General features: G+C 30.8%; 1 protein-coding gene across 1 annotated transcript; it reads right to left on the bottom strand.

The window, feature by feature from the left end:
* Positions 1-9,036: 9,036 nt before the first annotated feature.
* LOC119684326 (glutamate--cysteine ligase regulatory subunit-like) lies at positions 9,037-10,425 on the bottom strand. The gene has a single exon (XM_038098347.1). It carries the CDS (start codon positions 10,323-10,325, stop codon positions 9,486-9,488), a length of 840 nt encoding a protein of 279 aa, XP_037954275.1. The 5' UTR covers positions 10,326-10,425; the 3' UTR covers positions 9,037-9,485.
* Positions 10,426-17,033: the final 6,608 nt, after the last annotated feature.

Below are 17,033 nucleotides of genomic sequence, written 5' to 3'. Positions count from 1 at the left end.
TTAGTGTAAATTGCTTTATATATATGTATGTATATCATCAAAAGTACTGTAGCCAGTTGATGTGATCTGAATGTATGTATATAGAAGGAGTAATAAGCAAGGATGTACATGTTCTAACATGTTAGAAACAAGTTCAATTCAAATACTTTATAAAGGACAAATTTAAACTAAACAAACCAATGTCATAATCCTGAATGTTGTTAAATTTAAGATTTTGATGTATTTACTTGATGTTTTATGTGTATTTAATTTTATAAATACGAATATATATACTAAATGTGTGTAAATAAAATATAAAGATAAATGTAGAATTATATGTGAACAAATTTAAAATTATTTGATATAATAATTATGCATTTTATTTTCGAATTTATTATAATTTTTAGGTTTTTTGGTTTTATATTGTATAAATTGCACTGTTAAAAGTACTCATACAATTACTTGAATATTGTAATTAAGCCATATTATTGATATTGTATTTTTAAAAAAATGTATTTTCGATCATTTATAGTTAAAAATATATTTATATACAAAGTGTGTATATATCTAAATTAAATTAATTGAAAGAAAGATTAAAAAGATTGAAATTATTAATCTATGACAATGCAATGAAATTTAATTGTAATTACAATAAGAGGAATTGAATTACAAGTTAATTTACGGGTAATAATATTATTAAAATTTAATAAATAACGAAAATATTATAAATATTATATTATAAAAATTATATGAAAAATTGTTGTAATAATATTAGTTTTAGTTTTAGTTAAAGTAAAGTTATTACATTTCTCTTAAAGGAGTTCAATTTCTAAATGTCTGTGTCGATGTCTTAGTAAATAAAAAAAAACTAAACTATTTATATAGTATTTATATACTCAAGGACTTCAATGAATCTGTTTCAAATTTATGTTCAGATAAAGATACTCGGTTAAGAAATCGTGGTAGTTAATATACAATATTCAATTATATATAAGCAAGGTTTATGATATTATAGATCATAAAAAAAACATTGCTTAGTGCAGATACTAGAAATAAATGAAATTGAATACATTGAACTAGTACAGATTATAAAATAGTTATGTGAGGATTTAGTTCTGATATAGTTAATGAACTTAGACCAATTTGAACAGTTCAAAGACATAAAATTCTATTAGCAAAAAGTACATCCAAACAATCTTAACTTATATATTCTATTTAACAGATTTTTGAAGTCCAATATGTCAAAATGTCAAAGAATCTTAAAAAATATTAATAAGTTTATAAATGTTATGTGTTTTAATATGTAGGGACCATTTTCCAAAATTTTCTAAGTGTGTGTGATTAGTATAAATATTTAATATATATAAAATAATCGTAGTATGTTTTTTTTTTGCTAACCACTGTACTTTTACCTTCTATGCACATTTTCTTTATCCCTCTCTCTCGTTCTCACTCAAACACTTTGTTTACAAGAATTAATTAATATATTAAAATATAAGTATTAACTTTTAAGTCTTTTAGCTGTATTATTTTCCACTTCAAGCTTTTATTATAAAATAATATATCTAAAGCTCACATTTTCCGTGTTTCAGTATTTGGTTTCTGGCTATAAATACCTTATAATACTGTTACTGTTGCTCATGAAGTCTTAACTCAGTTAGTTAGTGTTTATAATGAAATGCGGTTTAAAAGTCTTATGATAATAAAAATTATAAATGTAAAAAATGTTACTAAAAATTACTTTAATTGAAATTTGAAGAGAACAAAAACATGTAAACTGATAAAAATGCTTTAATGTTCCATCCAAAATGTATATTCATTTAATGAATTCAATCAATCGACACATTTTTGTATGCCTTAAGAACAATTATTTAAAAATATTCCTATATACAAAAACAAAAAATATGATATTATCAAATTAAATATGTAGAAATATGAAATAGAAAATGTTTTCAATTTTTATTTATTTATTGTAATGATATTCCTTTATAGTAAATCCCATTACTTTGTTTTTTTTTTTTATTTGTTGGATAAAATAAGTAGTTAAAACAACAACGAATGTTAGACTTAAAAAAAAAAACTTTAAATTTGCCAAAATAATAACAATAAAATAGTATATATGAAATAGTTTGTAGAAGTTTAAGGTTTCCATAGAAATCAAACATTTCAAGCCACCTTATAAACATACGATCTCTACGAAAATGTTTCTTTTAATACCTTCAGTATTCATAGTACAGTTAAGTAGCACTTTTTGGTGTTCCGTGTTTTTAGTATATTTAGCTAGCACATTATTTATTAAATTTTCTTTAAAATAAGAAAATATTTACTATTTAGCCAATTTTGAAAAGTCATTTATGTCATTTTAAATATTTAACTTACTTATTAACCGAAGGATGTGCGGATATGGTCTGGGTTAGAGAGACAATGCTAAACTCGTTTTATATTTGATATTAAGAATGCCTCGATATGAAACATTGAATTTTCTATGAAGCTGAAGCACTTCTGTTTGCTTAGTGCTAGTTGTTTCCCGATAAAATTTACTATACCAATATATTTTTTAAATATTTGGGTAGTTGTCAATCATGTGATTGCAGTTAGAGGTTTATTAAAATGGATTTTCAGTAATCCAGAAGTTAGGAGTAGCTGTCGTGTTTTATTTGCAAGTTGACATAATTATTATTATGATCTGTTGTGATAATTCAATGAATTCAACTAGAAATTCAATCCAACTCTGACTGCAAATACCGTAGGGAAGAGAGAGAAACTACATACCATATGCTTGGGGAGTGCCCGGCGTTAATGCACAAGCGGAAGAAACACATAGGATGGTATTTCATGGATCATAAGCATCCAAGAATAGGAAAGATAGACTCTATATTGTCTTTCATTGAAGAGATCGGACTTGGAGAAACAATCTAATCCGACTAAGGGGGACAACAATAGATCTTTTAGATCGCAGTGCACTATCCCTTCTTTTCAATAATAATTGTGATAACTTGCTACTGCCAATAGCAACTCATCCAATTCTCAGAGTTCATTTAGCCATTTAGATGATGTTAGGAATTGTAGTTATTTTGTTATAGCTACCATGATAACATATTAAATATCTTCAAGATGATAGTATTCGAATATGGTCATTATTAATGGGTATACGTTGGATAGCAATAGAGAAACTATTTAATAGTTTCTTCTTTCTTTTAATATACCATATTTATCTCTGCAGCAGTTGTTTCTGTGACCCATAACAATATAAATTAAATTTTTTAATATATTGTATAATAATTTTGTCCGATATTTTCGAGATGTACTTAGTAATCTAAGTACAATAACAGGATGAAATATTCATATAAAATATAAATTTTTGAGATATTTTTTTGTATATAATAACTTGCTACCAACACCACACATATTTAAATGTATTATTTATTCAATAAATCAAATATTATAAACATTCCTTTTAATTTATTGACAATTCTTTTATAGTATAAAAATAAATTTCGGTTTTGGAGAGCTACGGTTACAACAAAACATTGAATTACCAATCGGCAGCATCCAACATTCCAAATTAATATAGCATTTGTACTATGTACTTTCATTTCAAACAATATATAAATTTATGAATTTATAAATTTCAAAATTAATTACAATAATTAAAATCTCAATATTATAGAAACAAATATTAGTTGTGTTATAAAAGGGCTCTTCCTTTTGTGTGTGTATTTTGGAAACAACTTCTACAAACTAGCAACAAATTACTAAATAATTCTATATACTAGTGCATAATAATGTTCCTTGTGGAATGAGAAGAATGGTTAGTAAAGTCGGAAAAAATTAGTTAATATACGACTATTATTTATTATGTGTTTTACTTACGATGGGTTTGTGCAACCAGCGAACCATCCGTCCCGAAAAGCAAGAAATCTGAAAATATATTAGCGTAGAGAATAAAAAGTAATGATAGATGTAAAGATGTTTTAATGATGTGTTGTTCAGTATAATTAAGTTCGTAAAATAAAAAAAAAAATTTACTATAAGTTTTATATGTATTTTGTTTAAATATTTATTTTATGTTAAAAATGTTTGAAGAATTATTAAAATTTAGCTCAAGAATACGTGTACACAAATTGTCATTACTAAAGTAGTGAAATGATTGTATTTTCAAATATGTAAAAAAATTTTTAAATAAAAGAATAAAATTTCAAATATCTGTTAAAATAAATTGCGAACTTTATTTAAAAACAATATTTCACTTGTTTTGAAACAAAAATTAATAAATAATTAAGTTTCGTCAATTTAAAAAAAATCGAATGGGGCGTTGTAATTACTGGTAATGAACTGTGTATAGTGCAACGTCTCTCTAAGTAGTTCCATCTGGAAGCGAATGATATTATTATATATCTTTGGATAATAATAATGAAATGAGTTTTTAAAAAATCAAATTTATTTTATTTATATTTATATTATACATATTATAATATTTACTTCCGAAAACTGACATATATTCAATATTTCTTCATTTTAGAGTTACTAGTTTGATCTATAATTAGCTGACATACAGACAACAGGCGAACAACTCTTAATCGATTTGGCATTATAGACATAGATTACATAGTATTAGGACTATGCTTCCTATTACTAAAAGTGTGTAGAGCGTAAAATTGTGTATTTAAAATGATCGAAATATGTTTTAAAAAATAGATAATTAAAAAACAAAATGAAATTTTTATCAGTACTCGTAGCACTCTGCATCCTTAGGTTTCTAGAACATTCTGTGTTATAATGTTTAGATTATTAAGACTAATTATATGATTGGCATTTTTTAACCCAGCTATTAATTACTTTATAAAACAGCATGATGAAGCTAATTTGGTTTACAATTGAATTAAATTTTGAGATAAATTTTATTTCACAATTGAATGAAAGAAATCACATGTAATTAAAGCTCAAATTTTCTGTAATTGACTAGACTGCATACACTACGTTAGACAATAAAATTCATCAAATTTACAATTTATAATGCTTTTCCGACATGTAATGAACGCTGTAAATAAGATAGTTAGGTTAGGTATTGTCAGCTATCTCAGGGGGATCCACTTAGACCTATAGGCCCATTGTGCTAAAATAAGATAGTTCAAAATATAAATTTTAATTTGTATATTATAATAGAACTATAGAGAACTATAGGCAAATTGATCATTTTTATATATATTTAATATTGCTTGACTTAATTAAAATTTGTGATATATTCATGACTCAAAAAACATATTATATTAAAGATTTTGAGCAAGCTGCTCACCTTCCAACACAGCAGCTTATAAACCACTTAGTTGTATTTGTAGTAGCATATGTTTGTCCTCTGAAGAGAAAAATAACTCGCGACGAAGACCTGGATGTTTTTGGGGCCTACTCGCAACACTCACTCTAGTATAATAAAAACAGCAACTGTTTGTTGTGAAAGAGTAGAAGAAAGAAGAAATAATTACTTTTGTCTGTCTTTTTAGGTATTAAATGCAATGTGCCTAAGCATTCACTCATTCGAAATTTATTTGCGTTGTTTATTAGTCACAACAAATAGTCACTTCTTATGTATTTCAATTTAGATTAAATTTACATTAGAACACAGCAGTTCTTAAGTCGATTTCTTGAAAACCACAAATGGTTACCTTGAAAATACAAATTTACGATTTTCATTAATAATACACATAAAATAGTTAAAAGCAAACTGTAAATTATTGCTTCTTAGAGCAAAATATATATTCGAGTAATCATTGATGTTTATAATCAAAAAGAGTCTTACAAACGGAAAATTTCTGTTTCATAAGAGAAAAAGGAATGGAATTACATATGAACAATGGCTTCAATGACAGACTGAAAAACCTCTATATTAAAACAACAGTTTCTATTAAGAAAATAATTGCTTTCATCATAACTGACTTAAAAATTAAATTTAATAATAGACTATTGTAGTTTTTAAAACCAAATTAACATAAATGGATTTCTACACCCTTTCATAATTCGTAAATGTGACTGATTCCTTTGCTTTTTCTGTTTCTACTATTGTAACTAAATGGATTTTAAACTTAAAGAATAACAAAAGCATTAACATTAACCCAGTTTATACGAATACAACTAGATAACAGGGATATACGTTTTCAGCGGACTGAATAGACGGTATTTAGCCTTTTGAATTAAGGTCAGAGAAACTAAGTTTAGAGAGTTCAATAACAAAGATTTGGGTTGCTAGTGAAGTGGATCGTTATGACCATAGGTGTTCTTTTGTACTTTGTGCTCAATTTAACGGAATGTTTCATTAGGAGTTGCTTACCTAAAACGGGGATAGAAGCTCTCACGCTAGTAATTCTTCTGCTTCAGAAGGAGAAATTCAGTCAATCATAAAGAACTAGAAGTTTCATTGCCTTCCAGTCAGAAAGCAAGGGCATGAATTAAGAAGAAAGGATGATAATGAAGGTAGTGGGGTTACGGCTAGTTAGCGGGGGTGTGGCTAGTGATAAACTTTGTGACCAGGGTCACGAAAGCCGCGGTTAAAGAGAGGAATAGCGAGAGGATTTTGGCCCAGCTCGTCAAAATAGTGGAGAAGGTACTGTGGAGGTTTAAAACGTAAAGCTAGAACAAGGTCTACTGGGAGAGTATCTGGACAAGAGACATCAGGAGGGAGGTCGTGGAGCCGGGTGAGATACCTACGGGCAAGTGTCAAAAGGTACTCATCAACACGAGTAATCTTGGCATTGTGGTACAGAGTGGAGATAGGAAAGTGCTTGCCGTTGGGCTTGCGTTTATAGTTGGTGCAATCACGGAGAAGTTTCCGCTCAAACAGGCGGATTCTTTCCATCTGAGCAGAGGTGATGGCAGACCAAATAGGAAAGGCATAAGTGAGGAGAGGACGAATAAGCTGCTTATAGCAGAGTAGCTTAACTTTACAGTTAAGCTGGTTGTGTCTTCGAAGTGCAGTTTTGAGTTGAGTGTGCCTGAACCGGGCGTTACGGATGGCATAGTCAACATGTGATATAAAATTGTGTTGAGATGAGAAGACAATACCAAGATATTTCAGCTTGGGGACAAGCTGAATTGGAGAATTGTTGAGCCTGAGCTGAATATTAGAGGTGCTAAAACCTCTAGGACGATCACGCTGCTGGCCAAGAAAGGCAATGGCAGAGATCTTAGAGGGATTGAGTTTAATCTTCCACTTGGTGTAATAGTCGAAGAGGGCTCCAAGGTGGGTATTAAGCTCATTGGAAAGGCGGTGAGGATTAGATGACCGCATGAAGACAAGGCAGTCATCGGCGAAGCAGATTTGCTTAACAGGGGCCCGCGGAAAAGGAATGTCTGCTATAAACAGGTTAAAAAGAAGGGGTCCAAGAACCGAGCCCTGAGGGACACCGGCGTCGATGGGGAAATCTCGAGACAGAGAGGAACCGACTCGAACCTGAAAGGTTCTGCTGGACAGAAAATTGTGGACCACACTACAGAGCGCAGGGGAGAAGCCGAACTGGTGAAGCTTTAAAATTAAACCTTCAAACCAGACAGTATCAAAGGCTTTTTCAATGTCAAGACTTAATGCCACAGTGGGCTGCTTATTGAAAAAGCCTATGCATATCTCATTTTGGAGATGATGCAGGGCATGAAGAGTGGAGGTTTGGCTTCTGAAGCCAAACTGATAAGAAGGAATAATATTATTCCTTGAGGAGAAGGACTTCAGCTTGCTTGCTATGAAAGTCTCATAGAGCTTACTGACGGAGTTGAGGAGAGAAATGGGACGATAGCTGAAGGGGTCACATTTAGGTTTGCCACTCTTGGCAATGGGACAAACTATGGCCTTCCTCCATGGCTGGGGGAAGGAACCAGTGTTGTACGCATGGTTGAAGAGCATGGCGCACTTTTTAAAAAAGAGTGGTGAGAAACGCCTCATAGCGTAAAAAGACACGCAATCAGTGCCAGATGACTTTTTAGGGGCTTTAAGCCGAAGTATGTTAGTTAAAAATAAAAATAATAAAAAAGAGACGACCTTCTGTTACTTTGACCTAAGATATATTATTTTAATTCAGACAATACTGCGTAAGCTAAACCAATGAACCTAATAGAAATCATATAAGTCGGAAATCGCTCGTTATAACGAGAATATAAAAGGATATATTTTCGAATATGACAATAATTAGGCAAACTGAGTAGTTATTTTAAACATTATCATTTTATCACAATACATATTTTCTCTGTTCGTTGATAAGTTAAAGGCAAATTATATTTTGAAGTTGATAATTTTCTTCTAGGCTATTCGATTTAATTTCATTATCGACACAATTTTGAATGAATCACTTGATGACGAACAAAATTTGATGAAGTTTAGTCGTTCGTGAGAGTTAAATTATGGTATTTTTAAAACTTATGAATGAGAACGAATTTCGGGGTCAGGAAATATTTAACGTATCGCTTAATTAGGTATATACGCATGTAAACCTCTGTATGAGCTATGTACGACGTAATCGTTAATATATAATCAAATCCATTTATACATAGAATAAGATGTGTACATATGTATGTATGTATGTATGTGTATAAATTCAATTCATATTCGTGCAGTGAAAAAAGCAAGTCATTATCATTATTATCTAATCAAACAGAATCGTTGTTGTTTTGTTGTGGCTTTTTGTTTGTTTGTAATTGTTTGTATATTCTAAATTTGAATAGTTTTTTAAATAGATAAAAGCCAAAAACGCTAAACAAACATATGTACATATGTATGTACAATTATGCATCTTTATATTAGTACACAAACGAAATACACAAAATACCCAAGTTATTAAGTTTTAAATATGTAAATTTTTATTGTGAAATAGCATCGAGTAAATACAAAATTTGTAAACACATAATAAGATGCGTACTTATGTACGCAAATGCATGTACATATACATATATATATTTATATACTATATACATATATACTAATTAATAAGCTGTTCTTTATACTACATTTTTACATAAAAAAATATAAATTTCTTATTGCAATGATAACATAAAAAATGTTCATTAAATTTTCTTCTTTGTACAATAAATAAAAATTAAATAAAATTATTGAAATACCAACACTTTGATCATAAATTATATATTACTGTATTACTGTATTACTACTGTATGTATAACTAAGTTGCGTCTCTGGATTAATACACTAAAATCCGGTGCATGTTCTTTATATAGCAGATAAAAAATCTATACAATCTAATCATCACAAATCACGTGAAATAATATAAAATCTTAAATATTTTAACTTTTAACTAAGCGCACTTGTGCAACTGCAACTGCTTTAAGTGTCTGCAGATTTCGTTTGATAGTAAGATCAATTAATTGTATTCAATTTAATAAACAAAATATAAATCATATAACAAACAATAAGTACATACTACAGTGTAGATCGAGAGTTGATCTTTTAAGTGAAAAAGTGCCAAGAGCCTTACAAGCTATAGAACTCAATGATTTTATTATGTGAGCAAGCTTCAGGCCTTTGTGGCCACATCGTGAGCGCCTAGTATGAAACCTTTGGCAGTGAGTACGCCTCGGCAGCGTACATGCACTTGATACCTTAATGTCCAATCAACCGTGAAGCCGGGTATTATAAATTGTTCATCAGATACCAATATTTCTGGGTCGCTGTGTGTCAGCAGTTGTATGTCGTGTTTGTTGCAAAATTCCTGCAGTGCTGGTGGCACTACACAACACGATGATAAATTTATCTGTGCAATTGTGGGTGGCACTCGTGCGCCTGCATGCAATTGCGATAATGTTTCTATGTCTAAGTCGGATATGCCCAATTGCTTAATTTGCTTATTTAGTGCAAATGTCTCTAGCGTGCTCCATAGCTCCTTTAATTCTCTTACTGTTTGATCGTTTCGACTATGCCATTTAAATTTCTCTCCTGCTGGTGTACCAACTGGCGTTGTTGGTGCTGAATTTATTACATTCTGAGGTATTGGATGATATGCTAATACCACATTATCTACGTGTTCTACATTTAAAATCTGTAGAAGTGTAGTAATGGCTTGTTCGATGCATTCTTTTGAATTTTTATTTAGGAAAATTTTTGCTCCAATGCTAATATCTGGCCGTTGATTCTCTGTTAGTTTTTCATTAAGCTCCTGCGTTGCACGCAGCACTTGCCCTTTAGTTTCTTCTAATACCACATGGTTGATATCATTTGCTTGTAAAGTTAATTTTAGACCGTCAATTAATTCTTCATTCGATCTACTTCCGATTTGCTGATTACTTGTATTCAATATATTGCCTGTACTTATGACAAGCTTTTGAAAATTTACATTGCTTGTAATTACTGGAATCATTTTATGTTTTACCGCTCTAATTTTAACAACGACTGAAATATTTCCCAATTTATAGCAATTTATAAAAACAATCGAGTTGAAAACGACCGACCACACTCAATGAATGTATAAACGGTGCTGCCAATTTCACGTAAAAATAGTATGTCAATTGCAAAAAATACATGGGAAGCGAAACTTCAGCTCTCATATTTGAAATTAACGAGTGAAGTATTCTATGTGGCTGAAGACACTAGGTTAATAGTGCAAAAAGATGAAAACTTTTTTTTATTAAGACAGTTTTTGTTTTTTAATATTTTAACTTTTATTTCGTACGTTGTATTTTGTGTATCTCTACACATATTTCGGCAAATTCGTCTTTGCTTTTATCAGGATAATTTCTAATATTTTATATATGTTTTTATAACTTTTACATAGTGTAGTGAAGTGCTGGGACTGAAATTTGGAATCAATATATATTCAAATTATTTTTTGCTCTTTGCTTTTAATATATTGTTACGTTTACTCCAACGCTTCGTTCGATAACACTGGATCCTGATAAGTGAATAATATTAAACTTGTATTAATTATAACCGTTATTAATTTTCTGAAACACACACAACTTTATTGCTTAAAATAACCAACCACTGTATTCTCCTAAAATTAACCAACTATATTTAAAAACTTATTTACTATCTAACTGACATAATTCAAAATTATCTCAGTTAACTTAAATCGAATTGTATCTTCGCAACATTGCCCTCCACCTAAACTTGTTCGTCCCGAACAAGTGTCACTATATCTTCATGACAACGCGCCAACCGTTCCAAATGAACTACTTTCATCTTATTCTCATTATTTGTTATGTCCGAAACGAACAAGATATCTCTGACATCAGCATTAAATTCACTACCCGTAGCCAATACGTCATCTGTGGTATCCTCATGAAACAAGACATTTACATCAATTGTCACGTTCTTATCATCTGTGAGGTTGGCATCAACGTTTAACGGTATATCTTTATAAGACAACTTATTCGCGACCAACAAGTCCTCTGCGGTCTCCGCATCATATTTGATTACCTGATTAATCCTGAACGGATGCACCAAAGTTCGTGCAAGTACGATATTATCGACTCCGACATTTTCCATGGCTTCTACAATCCAGCATCTGTTCGTCCTTTTATTCGCGTCTAGTGTTCCCCATACAATCGCTTCTGAATTTGCCGGTATTCTCTGTCGTCGATTCAATCGAACCTGTCGCACCCTATCGCAATGCTCACTGCCAGTATTCAATGGACATCCCATTACAGCGCTCCGTAGGATACGTTGTCCTAAGTCCAACGTAATTCCATGGGCAATCATAAAATCTACTTCAAATGGAGTACCCTCAACATATATAACATATGGGGATTCTTGGTCGTCCAAGCAGATGTTAATTTCAACTGATTCAGCTATACCAAAGCCGATTAACACAAAATCATAACTATATAAACCGAAATAGTCTTTCCTCCTTTTCTTTCTTCTCTTTTTCCTGTTTCTTTTTTCCCTATTCATTATTTGAATCAGTCTTCTTCTCCCTCTTATCTTATTTCTTGTTTTCTCTTTTATCCTTCTTTCTTTTCTTCTCTTTCCTCTATTTCTTTTTACCTCCTTTCTTGTCTTCTTTTTTGTCTTTCTTCCTGCCTTCATTTCTGTCTTTTCTTTTGCCTTCCTTCTTGTCTTTCTTCCTGCCACTCCAGTTTCCATTTTCCGTACTTTTGCTGTAAAGCAACACATTATACCGGCAGCCTCGTACGTTAACGCACTGCCAACTGTTTCAGCGTAAGTTAGCTTTGGAAACATTACCACCTGCCGTCTGGTTTCTGGATCACGTATGCCATCAATAAAAACATCAATTTTATTTTTTTTAATGAAGTCACTAGAACTGCCAATATACGCTAAATTGCATAAACGTTCGATATCCGCGGAATATTTCTGAAGACTCTCGCCAACCCGTTCTACTCTTGCCTTCAGTTCTACTCTGCGTAGGGGTGACATAAAATTGCTGCCATACCTACGATTTAATAAGCCAATTAACTCATGGTAATTCCTACGTGCCTTATCAGGAATCTGTTGTAGCACCTCTGCCGCGCTGCCCTTTAATGCCACAATCAGCGCTGCCGTTTTCTCATCTTCACCCCAACGATTTGCAACAGCAGTAGTCTCGAACTGTAACTGAAAAACTTCAAACATCGCGGTTCCACCAAACACCGGTGGTTTTAATTTTACTCCCCCAGTCCGGCGAACACTCGCTAACGAATGACGATCCGACGACAAATCATCCAATCGATTTTCTAACTGGTACACCTCATTAAAGACTTGAACATTCTGGTTTGTTTCATCAACCCTTTTCGACAACTTTTCTTGCGTCTCTGCTGTTATCGAGACAAGTTGCCACAACTCTTGTTTTAAATCTTTGAATTCACAGAAAATCTGCTCTGCGTTTTTCTTAAGCTCAGTGGAAGTCTGCTCTGCATGTTCCCTCAGTTCAGTGGAAGTCTGCTCTGCATGTTCCTTCATCTGCTGCATCATCTTCATCATAAGCTCCATCATTTCATTATTACCCACCTGTTTAACTTCTCCCGCTACAATTATCTCTTCAGGGAATTCTTCCACTTCGGCATTTATACCGCTCGCCTCTAAAGCCTCACGCAGCCTTACTTGCAACTCCGTCTTAACACCACCTGTGCTAAGCCCCAGCTTCTCCAGTTGCCGCTTTAATTGCACTACGGTTAACTGTCCAAGCTTAACCATTTTATTTATCAGGATCCCACTTCTGACACCAATGTTACGTTTACTCCAACGCTTCGTTCGATAACACTGGATCCTGATAAGTGAATAATATTAAACTTGTATTAATTATAACCGTTATTAATTTTCTGAAACACACACAACTTTATTGCTTAAAATAACCAACCACTGTATTCTCCTAAAATTAACCAACTATATTTAAAAACTTATTTACTATCTAACTGACATAATTCAAAATTATCTCAGTTAACTTAAATCGAATTGTATCTTCGCAACAATATATACAACTAAACAATGTTCTTAAAAACTTGTGTAGTATATACATGTATAGAAATATATAATATTTTGTTATATTGTATTATATGTATATACAGAACTGATAAGTTTTAACAGTCCATCATAATTTTATATACGAAATACTAACTTTAAGATAAATATTTTAAGTAATTGAAGCTTAAAAATTTATAATATAACAGTTGAAATATTGAAATATTAAACAGAGACTTAAAAACTGAACGTGTCTTCAGACAGTATTAATCATGTTATAGATAAAAAGAAATAACAGTTGTAAAAAATTATTACTGGTTTTTAGAGGCTATCATAAAGTAATTACAGATAACAACATTAATGTTCTGAATTTTGATTAAATAATTTAATACTTAATTTAAAACTTATGCCTGTATATATGTAATTTTTGAATGACGCGATAGGTGAAATTAATAAAATCAATGATTAGTACATGTAATAATTTGACAGGTTCAGAGTTCTAAGCCTGGTACTTCCAGTGCAACAATTATAAATGGACTTATATAACCAATGAAACATCTGTGTGGTCAGCAAAAGAAAACAATTAATTTAAACAAAACTTTGTTATTGTTATTAACTGTTACTTAAAAACCCTTCTAATAATTAAACAGTTTTTAGCAATTATAAATGGACTTATATAACCAATGAATATTGTAAAGATCATTATGATGAGTATTTGGCAATACTCAAAACATCTGTATGGTCAGCAAAAGAAAGCAATTAATTTAAATAAAACTTTGTTATTGTAATTAACTGCTACTTAAAAACCCTTCTAATAGTAAACCAGTTTTTACTTTCGTTATAATTGACTTTTAGCAAAGTTTATTTTCTATTATATATGTAAGTAATCGGTTTCGTTGTGAATAAAATTAACTTTTTTATTTAATAATTTAACAATTTTTGTGCATAATTTTTTACAAGCAAAAGTTTAAACTTCTTGCATATCCATATAAATATTCAATAACTTTAAAAATATGTTTTACATTGTTTTCCAAAGTTTTAAAATTAACGCCTGCTTCAAGTTTATAGCGGGCCTCATATCATTTCACCATTAATGGCCATGCGTGATTGATGGCGCAATACACTAACTGTGTAACGAATAGGCAAACGGACGCGTCTCTCACTTAAAGTCACTTACACATCAGCATTTCGCTGCAGCACTTCTTTAGATGTTGATTGATTTTTATTTGATCTAAATCAAAGCTGTTGTCCGCCGATTCTTCATTCAACATGTACGCCACCTTTACTCGATCAATACTCACTTTTAATGTTATTCTGTAATTAATATGAGCGCTTTGACGAAATCCGGGGATCTATTGAGTTAAAGTTCGAGATCGCTTTATCAGTCATCGATCCATCTGCTAATTTACATATAAACATTAACAGCAATGACGGTTTCGAATCATTTAACTGACATTCTTAAACCTAGCGTTACAGTTTACAATTTTCCGCATCTGAGTCTGATTGTATAAAAATATCTGACAACGTTAAAAAAACATTAACATTCAATGCGTTAAAAATAAACTTTTGTTAATTTGTGTAAACTTCCCGACCACATCCCGACCTTGCATAACCCGCAAGGTTGGTTGGCATGTATACATGTTAATCATCATATGATCGTCTTATGTTGTATAATTTAACTGACCAATTGCGATTCTTTTAGTTTTAGTTCAGCTTTTAACATCACCATTTGCATTTCATGTCGTGCTTTAGATTCCATTATTTCCATTTCGATTTGCGTCATTTTTCGCTTATGCTCCTTACGAGCGTTCTGAAGCTGTTTTTCCAAGAAGTACGTTTCTTTCGTATTATTTACATTTTTTACTAAACATTGATTCATTTTAAAAAAATTCTCTTCGTCAATTATAGCATTATCATCCCCTGCAACTATTTCTTCTTCTATTCCTGATATGCGCCTTACAATTGTGTCAGCAAAATTTTCCTTGTTAATGTTTTCTTCCTTAATAGCGTCATCATCAGCAAACACATCTTCCTCTTTAATATTTTGTTTGCATTCAACAAAATTGTCTTTGTCAGTTATATCAATATTTTTTTCTTTAATGGAAGCATCTGGAATAAGTACCACATCCTCTTCATTATTCTCAATTATTTTCGGTTTTTTATTCGCATTATTGTGACTTATGCGTAACGATTTGTGTTGCATTTTATACTTTGCACGGATACGCTCGGTCATTTTCTCGTCTTGCATCAGAAGCACACTATGTTTAAGAATTTTTCGTAACTTTAAACTGTAGCAGGAATTCCTTATGTTTTTTCAAACAAATGTTAATTAACCCAATCTCTACACTTTTTCGATAAACATATATCGATACAAAATAAAGGTAAAAGCACAATAAAACATTCACTTCATATAAGCATTTACACAAGGTACTTCATTGAATGGTTTCCTTTTTTTAACTTTTTTAATATTTAAGGCATTATCCCCAAATGGATGTGATTATAATTTAGAGTCTAACGTTGTCTTATTAAAAATAAAGAAAGACCTATAAAACAAAAAGACAGAAAGCTGAGAGTTCAGCTTAAAACATCGCACACAAAGTAATAGAATAATTGCAAACGCTAAAATAAGCAAGAGTAGCTGTAGACCAAAATGATGTGCTGCATAAAAGCTCGGTCGATTTAGTATTTAAGACGGCGCATTTTATAAGGTGTTGAGTGTTGGACCAATCGTCTGGGCGTTATTACGTTAAATTGTTCGATGTTCTTTATAATCAAATTTAATTAAATCTTTTTTTTGGTTTAAAACGGTTAAAGTAAATTACTCTTAGTCTGTATAAAAATCTATTCTTATAAGAAATAAATAAATTTTGAAAACTGCAACATAACATTTTTTCTTTAAGAAATTCCTATCTTAATGAGGATACCCCAGCAAAAATTTTCAACACACCAAGAAAAAGTGTCGTTACTATGGTGAATAAATTGCTATTCATATTTACCATTTTATAAAAAGCTTGTTTTACACAACTAACTAAGTTACACAACTATTTATGCATTACAAATAATTATATTTCGTACCTTTTAAATTGATTTGGATACAGTTTGAAATGAATCAAGTGACATTCGTTGACTCATGAGTAACGAATACTTTTTAAATTAAAAAATGCTTTGAACTACAATTTTTACCATTTATAAGCTCTTAGTTGCTGTGTTTATGAGATATACTTCTTTATACAACCAAAATATTTATAATGAGACCAAAGAAATGGGTCTCCTCGCAGATATACGTACTTTAAATGATTTTAGGTTAATGGTTTAGCACGAAAATTCGTTTATTTATTAAATTAGTTCATTTATCCAAAGGTTAAATAAATAAAAATTAAGAAATTAAAAAACTTAATATGATAAATCTTCATAAGGCTTTTTCATTACATATCTAAGTCCTATGGTTTTCATATTTCCAAACATTATTCAACAATCAGTAATTTAATTTTTGCATTAATTCAAATTCTTACAAATATTCGCATTCTTGCATATTGAACAATATCCTTAATAATAGAGTAGCGTTTTCCCGCTTCATTAAGTAAACTGAAAACATTACGATTTTAAAATTAATTAATATTTACAAATGGTAAGTTTGTTAAAAAAATAATAAAATAGAATAAGATTTAAATTA

The sequence above is a fragment of the Teleopsis dalmanni genome, chromosome 2 (genome assembly GCF_002237135.1).
Source record: "Teleopsis dalmanni isolate 2A chromosome 2, ASM223713v2, whole genome shotgun sequence".
Taxonomy (NCBI): domain Eukaryota; kingdom Metazoa; phylum Arthropoda; class Insecta; order Diptera; family Diopsidae; genus Teleopsis; species Teleopsis dalmanni.
This window is presented reverse-complemented; position numbering and strand designations above follow the sequence as displayed.

Coding starts and splice junctions, on each gene's coding strand:
- LOC119684326 (XM_038098347.1), bottom strand. CDS start 10,325: ATGATTCCAGTAATTACAAGCAATGTAAATTTTCAAAAGCTTGTCATA.